A 12044-nucleotide genomic window follows, 5' to 3' on the forward strand; every position below is an offset into this window, starting at 1 on the left:
AATTCGCCACTGGCGCCCTGTGCTCTTCACAGATGAAAGCAGGTTCACACTAAGCACATGTGATAGACGTGACAGAGTCTTGAGACGCTGTGGAGAACGTTCTGCTGCCTGCAACAGCCTCCAGTATGACCGGTTTGGCATTGGGTCAGTAATGGTGTGGGGTGGCATTTCTTTGGAGGGCCGCACAGCCCTCCATGTGCTCGCCAGAGGTAGCCTGACTGCCATTAGGTACCGAGATGAGATCCTCAGACCCCTTGTGAGACCATATGCTGGTGCGGTTGGCCCTTGGTTCCTCCTAATGCAAGACAATGCTAGACCTCATGTGGCTGGAGTGTGTCAGCAGTTCCTGCAAGACGAAGGCATTGATGCTATGGAGTGGCCCGCCCGTTCCCCAGACCTGAATCCAATTGAGCACATCTGGGACATCATGTCTCGCTCTATCCACCAACGTCACGTTGCACCACAGACTGTCCAGGAGTTGGCAGATGCTTTAGTCCAGGTCTGGGAGGAGATCCCTCAGGAGACCGTCCGCCACCTCATCAGGAGCATGCACAGGCGTTGTAGGGAGGTCATACAGGCACGTGGAGGCCACACACACTACTGAGCTTTATTTTGACTTGTTTTAAGGACATTACATCAAAGTTGGATCAGCCTGTAGTGTGTTTTTCCACTTTAATTTTGAGTGGGACTCCAAATCCAGACCTCCATGGGTTGAAAAATTTGATTTCCATTTTTTAATTTTTGTGCGATTTTGTTGTCAGCACATTCAACTATGTAAAGAACAAAGTATTTCAGAAGAATATTAAATTAATTCAGATCTAGGATGTGATATTTTTGTGTTCCCTTTATTTTTTTGAGCAGTGTACATATATGCAGCCAGACGCACGTCATATCTGTGCATACACAGGTACGGACTGGTGATTGGCTCATGCAGCGTTATAGGTTTAAAGATTAAATTGCTGATTAGTTTATTACTTTATAAAGTCTGATGTTTGTACAATTACCATCCAATTGTAAAGAGCTGTGGAAAACGTTGGCGCTATATAAAAGATTATTATATTAAGCAGAAGTAAATGCAAATACCAGTGCTAAATGAGGAACAAATCAACTGGACTCCAGGACGAGGTCTCTCGGTGTACTTCGTTGGTCGAGGGCTAAAAGAGTAAAGAATATTCATGAAGACTGAACCAATGAATGCGATTCTCACAAAAAGCATCAAAGGGGTTTGCCCAACTGGGACATCAATGGCATATTGCTAGGATCTACTTTAGATGGTCAGCAGGTTTGGCCAACATTACTAATCAAGACCAATTAAGGAAATAATAAATGATAATTCAAGAAACAAAACACTTACTTAAACTTTAGAGTTCCTGCATCCCAAAGCCAGAAGCAAATAGTTCCATCTGCCCCAGTGGAAGAGAGGTATCTCTTAGACCCACTGCACAAGGGTGAGAACTGCAACAAAGTGAGAACAAAATGAAAAACATAAATGTATGCTGCAGCCAACCCCTTTACCCATGGTCTACCAGTGACAGCAGATACCTCCCCTCCATCCCAAGCTGCCTATGGACACACATTCCACACCCTATATTAATGCCTGGAATTTTCCTAGAAGTAATCTACTACCTGTAGTGATGTGATGGACGCACTGTGACCCTGTAGAATGGCCAGTGGTGCACATGTCCTTAAACACCAGATTCTGATCATTTTGTCACAGCTTCCAGCAGCAATCATTGTGTTTTCATAATTCACTGCCATGTCAGATATTTCTGCAGCATGTCCTCTTAATGTGGCAAGAAGACGACCATCATCGGTTGCCCATATTTTCACAAGGCAGTCATCAGAGCCCTATCAACACAAGATAAAATGTTTAGGCATCGAAACAAAATCAAAGTCAAAGTGTCTTCATCACACAGTGATGCCTTAAAGAGGTTGTTCACTCTGGGTGTCTTTTGCAGAGGGAAGCATTCTTGCCTGCTGCTCACTTGTGGGTTCCGACTCATTTGCTCCCTCGCCACTGCCTCCTTCCAGTCTCCAAATGTCATCTTCCTATTTGATGTAGGTCACATGGCACCTGCCATAAATGACTGGTCACAGCGGTAATATCACGTAACCCAGTGACATGATGCAAAGGGAACACGCTGAGGCCAGTCACTGGCGGTAACTGCCACATGACCCACACCAAACAGGATGTTGACATCCAGAGACCAGAAGTAGCAACAGAAGCCAACAACAGAGAACAGGTAAGTACGCTTTCCACCGAAGGTCCGGCGCTTGGGGGTGGAGGTCTGCCCTCCAGGGTAAGCAACCATTTTGAGAGGTTCTCCGAATATCCTATACGGATGGCCTATCCTCAGGATAGGTCACCAATTTGAGTTTGGTGGGGGGCCGATGCTGGCACCACGTCAATCAGCTATATGAAGAGAAAGCAGTCCTCGTACGAGTGCTGCGCTCTCCGTCCTGTTTACCTGCCTGCTGTCAATAGTGCAGCAGTGAGTGATGTAATTACAGCTAGTCCATCCCATTCACTTCAAGTATAATGAATGGAATAGGATGGTGGAGTTGTAATTACACTGCTCACCGTTGCAATGATGATAGGTAAACAGTGAGGAGGACACAGCGCTCATACAAGAGCTAATCGGCATGGGTGCCTGCTCGGGCCCCTGCTGATCTGATATTGATGAGCTATCCTGAGGATAAGTATATCAATACTGGCTAAGAGGAGAACCTCTAAGTAAAAGCAGGCCGGCTAGGTGTTGAGCACTACTACGCAGCAACTCTGATTTTTTGGAAACAGAAATATTTCATTACAGAAAGATCAACACAAGCAGCTTTACCATATTACCATTGGAAGAAGGAAACCAAACCGACTTACTGTAAATATCCTTCTACCTGTCCGATCAAATGTTACACAGTAAACAGAGGAGAGGTGACCTAAAATCCGCTTATGCATCTTCATGTGCTGATAGACAGCGCTCGGCACTAAGGACTGAAACTTGTACTTTCCGTTTAGCTTTCTTGCAAAAAGTGTACTTGCTGCAAGATAAAATCCAACAAGGCAAATTAAAAAATCTACAATTTCATAGAAGACAAAAAAAATTCTGTATTTATCTACGGCAGTATTTCAAAGCACACTGATGGGAGCATACAGATCACATACAATACAAACATGTAATGTTCCCAATGATCTAGTGTGCTTGTTATTGACCACATGACTGTTCCGTTTGCCTGTAATGGTGGTACTAAGGCTGCATTCACACCTGCTGCAGGGACTCCATTAGGAGTCTCGGTCACAGATTCTGTCAGAAACATTGCACAATATAGTCCTGCAATCTGGACTCCCAAATGGATTCCATTATAGTCAACTGTGTCTGCTGGCGGCCTCAGTTCCAGTGATAATGAAGCAGAACATAGTGCTGATGTGAAAGCAGACTATGAAATGCATCAGTCGACAGCACTTCAGTCCCCCATTTACAATTCCACTATGCAGCCCGTATAGGTTGATGTGGTTGTCGTCCTCTGTACTCACCTAAGTTTGGTGGGCTTCCGTAGTTTATTGGGGACTCTGGAGGCCTTCCACAGTGTAAAGCTGCAAGAGCGGAGCCCTTCCATACAACATGTTTGCAGCCTATGGATATACAGACAGTAAAATGTAACACTAAGGCCTCATGCACACAAACGTATTTTGTATCCGAGTCTGTTCCGTTTTTTTTTTTTGCGAATAGGATGCGGACCCATTAATTTCAATGGGTCCGCAAAAAATGCAGGCAACACACTGTGTGCTATCTGCATTCGTATGTCCTATGATAGAACATGTCCTATTCTTGTCCCGTTTTAGGCATTGTTACAATGGATCCGCCAAAAAAAAAAAAAAACAGGTGGCATATGGATGTCATCCATTTTTTTTTTTTTTTGCGGACCAAAAATCACCAGTGACCTTCTCTATGAAACAGTTTGCATAGACACATAGCTGTGGTTCACCTGATTAAAACGCTTTATTTTGTCGATCTGAGGCTCCATTCACGAGTTATGATACATTTTCCTAATATGCAAATTAGGCCTTTGGTGCAATGAGGCCGTTACCTTTGCCCTTGTAGCAGCAAAGCTCCATTCATTTCTGTGTCCAGCCCCCCCCCCCCTCGCCGCTCTGACTGACAGGGCCAGGCAGTGACAAGGCGGGAATGTCCACAGAAAACAGCAGATGCAACAGCAGCAATGGTGACGCCCTCATAGCACCAAAAGACCTAATTTGCATATTAAGAAAAAAGTATAACTCAGGAACGGAGACTCCGATAAACATAAAACCAATGTTTTTGTTCAGGAGAAGCACAGCTATGTGTCTATGTAAATAGTTGAATAGGAAGGTTGCTGGTGAAGTGTCTCTAGTGGATCTATAGTGCTCTCATACTTTTGTTTGTGCGCAGCAGAGACTGGCGGCCAGCTCCCAATAGTGTCAGGACTCCAGGAACACTTTGAGGAATCTCTTTCTCCAGGAGTGGTCCGACTCTTTGACATACTTGCAGTAAATGGTCAGGTGCCAAATGTCTGTAATATTTTACCTAGGAAAGAAAAAAAAATAACACCTTGAAAATAATTTTCTTTTTACACAGGATCCAGCTGCTTCAGATGTGCTTTCATCCCCCCAAAGTAGGAATGTCTCCCTAACGGTCAGAAGAGACTCAATTCTGTAGTTTGCCCGGTACGGACACCCTCATTTCACCAGCATCCCTGGCCCTGCAGACTGATATCTGCAATTACAATTGGAGGTAAGCATGGCAGCACTGTATTCCCCAAATGGCATTGCAAACTCCGCAGGGGAAAACTGACACTCTGCAGATTTAAAACCCACAATTGGTGTCAATTTATATGTAGATGTCTCTGAAGAAACTTTCCACGTGCAATCATGCTGCAGAGTTTATACCACGTGGTGCCTTTCCCCAATGGTGGAATCACAAATGCTCTGAGGCAAACAAAGCCTGGAGTTCCTTAGATGTTCATCAGGTTTCTTCTCCATGCAGGCCAGAGATGTCTGGATACATGTATACCCTTATCCAACTCTATTTAGGGATACTGGTAGTAACTACTGTTTACTGGTGAAACAGCAACAGCCTAGCAATGGCTTTGCAACCTTTTCCATGCTGATATTGTAGGCCGCGTTCAAATCTGTGTTTTTCCCCTCTCTGTTCAGTTTTCGGGACAAAACGGAACGGAGTGCGCCAGAATGCATTCCCATGCCGCAGCGTTTTTCTGTCCAGCATGGGATGCAGAGAAAGACAGACACAAAAGTAAACGGATCTGGATCATTTAAGAGTTAATACAACCGGATCCGTTGATAACGGATGCAGCCAGATATATCATCATAATTAAGTATTTTCTGTTTTCCATTCAGGCTGTAGGCACAGTTTCCCGCACAGATTCGGACCACTGGCTCTCTTACTCAGTTTATACTTTAGAGGGGGTATTTATTAAGAATCCGGTCTTAATCCCTCTGCACTGCCGGTAAATGCGCCAAAATTATGTAGAGGTGCAGACCTCTAGATAACTCTGGCACTTGCTGCTGATCGTGCGACATGCTTTAAACTACGCCAGCAACCTTGCTGGCCTGGTTTAAGAAATATTTTCCATGCCTGGCATGGAAAATTGATGATGAACAAGACGGGCCTGCCCTTTTCACCACCCACACAACCGCCCTCTTTTTCTAGCACTTCGCAAAAATGGAGTAAGCGCAGTAAGTCAAAAAGACATTGTCGCAAAAAACCTTTGTGACAATCTGTGGCCTACATACGCCAAAGGGTCCATTCACACGTCCGTGGTGTATTGCGGATCCACAATACACCCAGCCGGCACCCCCCATAGAACTGCAATTGCGGACAAGAATAGGACATGTTTTATTTTTGTTCGGGGCCGCGCTCCGGAAATGCGGATGTGGAGAGCACAGTGTGCTCTCCGCATTCGTTCTGCCACATTGAGAATGAATGGGTCCACACCAATTACCGATATTGCGAAACGGATGCAGACCCATTTGCGGCGTCCTGAATGGAGCCTAAAAGTAGCGTAAAACAAACAAATGGCCGCCTAAATGTCTCACAAAGGTCATTGGCTTCTAATGTGCACCCAGGGCCGATTCTGGTCATCTGCATGCATTATGGTGTGTGGGTACTTATGCACTATATCCCCATATTCTGGTGTTAAGACAACCTGAAATGATTGCGGTGTATGCTATGACTATATTCCCCTCATTGATCACAGTGAACGGCTTATTGTTTAAGAGAACCAAGTAGCAGGTGCTTTATTTCCCATCGCTCCTAAGGGGCTTGTTTGTGGCGCAGCAGCCTTGAAGGGGAGAAAAAAAAATATGAAATGGCAGCCTCCAAGGGCTAACAAGGGAATAGCAACATGTTTACATAGGAATAATGAATACTCGGGTTTCTATGTAGCAGACAGCCCATGCACGTCAACGCAAAACAGTTACTGCATGTTTTTAACAGATTGGTTTTTATGAATTCATGTAGTGTTCAACACTAAGCTGTTACTATCGTGTAACGAAGACCTGTCACCTCTCCTGACATGTTTGTTTTAGGGCCCATGCACATGAATGTATTTTTCCTTTTTTTTTTTTACAGGTTTGTATGGCGCTTGAAGGGAGGGGGGGGGATAAAAATTAACATATCAAAATGTCCTATTCTTGTTCGTTTTCCGGACAAAGTCAGGCATTGGTACAATGTATCCGCAAAAAAAAAAAAAAAAAATAATAAAAAAAAACACTACGGTAGCTACCCGTCCTTTTTGCGAACCGCAAAATACATACAGTTGTCTGCATGTGCCCCTATGAAGTTGTAATAATGAATGTGGAGCAGTGTTAGAATTTTTGAGCTCTTCATATAACAAGGCGAGTGTGAGCAGAGTGGTTGGGATATCTTCAGTCTATGCTGTGGTTATCCTTATGTATCCCTCCTGCCGATCACACCGACACTACATCACTTCTTCCTCCTCTGCTCATTCAAACTAGCGTCAGGTCTTTAGTGTGGCCTGAATCTGCACTCAGATCAATGACAGACGCCTGGCGCAGCGCTTTCCGATAAAATTTAACACATGTCAAAGCCCTACTTACTTTAAAATAAGGACCACTAGGAATGTAATCCGCCTACAATACCGCACAGACTGAAGAGACTGCTTGACATCCACACACATACCATATGGGTGATGAGAATTTTTGCAACCATAAAACTTTGATACAAAGAGCTCCAGGACTCAGATTTTATTATAACCTTTTCATGTTTTCCTGTTCCTCAGTTAATGCTAGTAGAGGTTTATTACTGCAACTGGGTGCTACCGGCTGGGGAGGTTCAGGCAGTCTCAAACTGGCAGCAATGATTGGAAAGTGTCAGTCTGTGGAGGGACCCCCCGCCACGATAGTCTGCTGCCATGTCATGTTATTGAAGGCAAGTATATGGTTTTTTTATTATGCAAATATATCAAATCTTTTTCTAACTCTCACAACCTAATTATTAACAATTGACAGCTGCACACATACAGAAGGTTGTAAATCACTGATAAGACTCTCCACTTGACTTCCGAACTCAGAAAGAGAAGAGATTTTTCTACTCTTTTAAAACTTATGGTCTATTTTCAGGATAGGCCATCACTATCTGATCCACGAGGGTCCAGCACTCCGCTCAGTTGCTCTGCAGTAGCTCCGGAGCAGGAAACACAGCTCTGTCCATTCACTTGCACAAGAAAGGGAGCCGTGTAGTTCAGGCGCTAACTTCCAGCGCTACTGCAAAACAGCTGATTGGCTGGGGTGTGTGGTGTTGGATCACCACCAATTAGACAGTGATGGCCTATCACATCTAATGGAGTGGACAACCCCTTTGATGCATAAATGATTACTTATATTGACTCTTTTCCCACAAATCGCTGACATAATGTCTACAGATCTGCCCTGGTATGACTGGTGCTGAGCATTAACACACACACACTAAGATGTAGGCAATAGCTAATGAAAATATGAAAGAACGTACAGATCATTGTTAAATTATTAACAGATACACGCAAACTACAAATCAATAATGATTGGCATCTGCAAAATAGCTCAACAAACTACTAAAAACGCTCAAGTTACCGTATTTCACATCTAGTAACAGAAAATACAATAAGCCCAGGCATTGTTTCCTATTTACAGTTGCCACAGGCGGCAGCGGTCCCTTGTCTTTGCAGTTGTTTTCATGTTGGATGCAGAAACAATTCCCTCACGCAATTTCATTGATTTCTGTGATTCTTGCAGCCAACACTCCATATGCTTTAAGTGAGAAAATGAGCGGCCTCCCTGGCAAAGATGAACTGCAATTCACTCTCCTAGCGTTCAGCCTTCTGGAAGAGAGCTTTCCATACTCTCAAACTCTTGCCATGTACAATGAAACAAGCATTCAAAGCTGTGCAAGCAGTTATAATTCCATGAGGTTCTAGGTAACACAATGACCTGCAGCAGAAGGAAAACATCCACAAGCAGTCCTTAAAACACAATACAATACTACACTGCTCAAAAAAATAAAGGGAACACAAAAATAACACATCCTAGATCTGATTAAAATATTCTCTGAAATACTTTCTTCTTTACATAGTTGAATGTGCTGACAACAAAATCACACAAAAATTAAAAAATAGGAAATCAAATTTTTAAACCCATGGAGGTCTGGATTTGGAGTCACACTCAAAATTAAAGTGGGAAAAACACCACTACAGGCTGATCCAACTTTGATGTAATGTCCTTAAAACAAGTCAAAATGAGGCTCAGTAGTGTGTGTGGCCTCCACGTGCCTGTATGACCTCCCTACAACGCCTGTGCATGCTCCTGATGAGTGGCGGACGGTCTCCTGAGGGATCTCCTCCCAGACCTGGACTAAAGCATCTGCCAACTCCTGGACAGTCTGTGGTGCAACGTGACGTTGGTGGATAGAGCGAGACATGATGTCCCCAGATCTTCTCAATTGGATTCAGGTCTGGGGAACGGGCGGGCCAGTCTATAGCATCAATGCCTTCGTCTTGCAGGAACTGCTGACACACTTCAGCCACATGAGGTCTAGCATTGTCTTGCATTAGAAGGAACCCAGGGCCAACCCGCACCAGCATATGGTCTCACAAGGGGGTCTGAGGATCTCATCTCGGTACCTAATGCAGTCAGGCTACCTCTGGCGAGCACATGAGGGCTGTGCAGCCCTCCAAAGAAATGCCACAACACACCATTACTGACCAATGCCAAACCGGTCATGCTGGATGTTACAGGCAGCAGAACGTTCTCCACGGCGTCTCCCAGACTCTGTCACGTCTGTCACATGTGCTCAGTGTGAACCAGCTTTCATCTGTGAAGAGCACAGGGCGCCAGTGGCGTATTTGCCAATCTTGGTGTTCTCTGGCAAATGCCAAACGTCCTGCACGGTGTTGGGCTGTAAGCCACAACCCCCACCTGTGGACGTTTGGGCCCTCATATCACCCTCATGGAGTCTGTTTCTGCCCGGTTTGAGAAGACACATGCACATTTGTGGCCTGCTGGAGGTCATTTTGCAGGGCTCTGGCAGTGCTCCTCCTGTTCCTCCTTGCACAAAGGCTGAGTAGCGGTCCTGCTGCTGGGTTGTTGCCCTCTACGGCCTCCTCCACGTCTCCTGATGTACTGGCCTGTCTCCTGGTAGCGCCTCCATGCTCTGGACACTACGCTGACAGACACAGCAAACCTTCTTGCCACAGCTCGCATTGATGTGCCATCCTGGGATAAGCCTGCACTACCCTGAGCACTTGTGTAGGTTGTAGACTCCGTCTCATGCTACCACTAGAGTGAAAGCACCGCCAGCATTCAAAAGTGACCAAAACATCAGCCAGGAAGCATAGGAACTGAGAAGTGGTCTGTAATCACCACCTGCAGAACCACTTCTTTATTGGGGGTGTCTTGCTAATTGCCTATAATTTCCACCTGTTGTCTATCCCATTTGCACAACAGCATGTGAAATTGATTGTCACTCAGTGTTGCTTCCTAAGTGGACAGTTTGATTTCACAGAAGTGTGATTGACTTGGAGTTACATTGTGTTGTTTAAGTGTTCCCTTTATTTTTTTGAGCAGTGTACATATACCGGTCTCTCTTTAATCCTCTAAGATGCTACACTGCTGCAAGTAGCATTCCCCAGTAGGAGTCTGCATTGGTACTTTCAGGCAAAGAGTCTACGGCATACACAGTTAGGAATGTAAGGAATGCTTTTAGACCTTCAAAATACATCTAAACCTAAAGCTGGAGACACATCTGGCTACAATGAAGAAATATGCCGTTTCCCAGGGCTCTGGGTGGAGCTGAAATTACACATGAATTCATCAGTGAAAAAAGGCCCAAAAAAAAAAAAAAAAACCTGTTCAATTAAAAAGCAAGTGCATCACACAATAGAGTAATAAAAGCAATGACGGACAAAAGCAGGAGTTACTTTGGTTTCTTTATGTACTCATATCATTCATGGGTGTAAATGGCAGGCCTCAAGGTATAGTCTTCAAACCGTTTCCAACAAGGCCTCATGCACACGATCGTATCCGTTATGCAGTCCGCAAATTAGAGAACATAACCTATTCTGGTTCACAAAACGCGAAGTCTACAGGCAAAAAAAAAATAAGTAAATATGCAGATGGCACACGGACAGCGTCCATATTTTGCAGATCTGCGGACTGTGAACCCGCAAAACGAATACGGACGTGTGCATGAGGTCTAAGGTAAACCTGTACTAACAGGTTAAAGCAATGTAAAGTAAATGAAACAATACACAAAATTATAGTAATAAAAATTGTATAAAAATGGTAAGAGATGAGTACTGGATGACGAATTACTACATATCTTGTAAAGATTACTGAATCATATTTCCCTAAAAAGGAATGAATCATGCTTAACAAATGACATCACACATCTCTTGTCCCAATCATCCATCACTGATACCCGTTATGATAGCAGCGAATCACAGGGTCTGTGAGGAATGTTTGCGTAGCTTCTATTCACCAATATGGGAAGTGAAACTTTCAACAGTTTTCCCCTATTATTCCCATACCCATCCCCCGTGCACCCCCGACAGCATTTACGGGGTCCTAACTAAAAGCAGCATAAACTAGTGACATTCCCTTAGCAATATCCGGGGGCCACATGAAATGGTCGGGTTCCCCACCCCTGGTCTACACCATAGGACTGGAACAAAATAGTAAGAAATGCATGCTACAGCTGTAACACAAAAAATAAAAACTCTATTACAAACAGTTATAGATGCCAGTTCTAAAACAATGAGAGAACAAAAGCGGCTGACATGCACTACAGTCCTAGCTGCCGAAACCAAGAGTACACATACTATCCTCAAAGTAATTGGCACATTACACTATAAATACAGTGAATATACTAAAAAGGGCTTATCGCCTATCATTCGTACCCCTGAAAATGTGTGAGTGTGAGCTCATGACGTTTGAGTGATGAATCCTGAAAAAGGCGATCACTTTACTATATTCATTGCATTTATGGTGTAATGTGCAACATAGTTACATAAAAATGAAGTTTTAAACACAAGTTGTTTTTTTGCAGCCTAAGGCCTCATGCACACAACTGGTGTGTGTTTTGCGGTCCACAAACCGCAGATCCGCAAAACACGTATGGCGTCCGTGTGCGTTTAATATAACTGCCTATTCTTGTCCTCAAAGCGCGGACAATAGGACAGGTTATTTTTATAAAAAAAATTTGCAGGGCTACGGAACAGAGCACACGAAGTGCTGTCGCATCTTTTACGGCCATATTGAAGTGAATGGGTCTGAATCCAAGCCGCCAAAACTGCGGCTCGGATGCAGACCAAAACAACGGCCGTGTGCATGAGGCCTTAGGCTACTTTCACAGTCACGTTTTGGCTTTCCGTTTGCGAGATCCGTCAAGTGCTTTCACAGCAGTCCAAAATGGATCAGTTTTTGCCCTAATGCATTCTGATAGGGAAAAGGATCCGCTCAGAATGCATCAGTTTGGCCTCCGATCAGTCTCCATTCCGCT

General features: G+C 44.3%; 1 protein-coding gene across 2 annotated transcripts in view; it reads right to left on the bottom strand.

Moving 5' to 3' along the window:
- LOC120998137 (pleckstrin homology domain interacting protein) overlaps positions 1-12044 on the bottom strand; it is a 186244-nt gene that overhangs the window by 152722 nt on the left and 21478 nt on the right. For both annotated transcript variants that reach the window (XM_040428675.1, XM_040428677.1), the window contains exons 5-10: positions 4409-4559; positions 3530-3628; positions 2876-3036; positions 1627-1848; positions 1355-1455; positions 1084-1154 (exon numbers count right to left, since the gene is read on the bottom strand). In XM_040428675.1, coding sequence (XP_040284609.1) covers positions 1084-1154; positions 1355-1455; positions 1627-1848; positions 2876-3036; positions 3530-3628; positions 4409-4559 — 805 coding nt within the window. The remainder of the gene's footprint in view (positions 1-1083; positions 1155-1354; positions 1456-1626; positions 1849-2875; positions 3037-3529; positions 3629-4408; positions 4560-12044) is intronic.

This window comes from Bufo bufo, chromosome 4 (assembly GCF_905171765.1).
Source record: "Bufo bufo chromosome 4, aBufBuf1.1, whole genome shotgun sequence".
Classification (NCBI taxonomy): domain Eukaryota; kingdom Metazoa; phylum Chordata; class Amphibia; order Anura; family Bufonidae; genus Bufo; species Bufo bufo.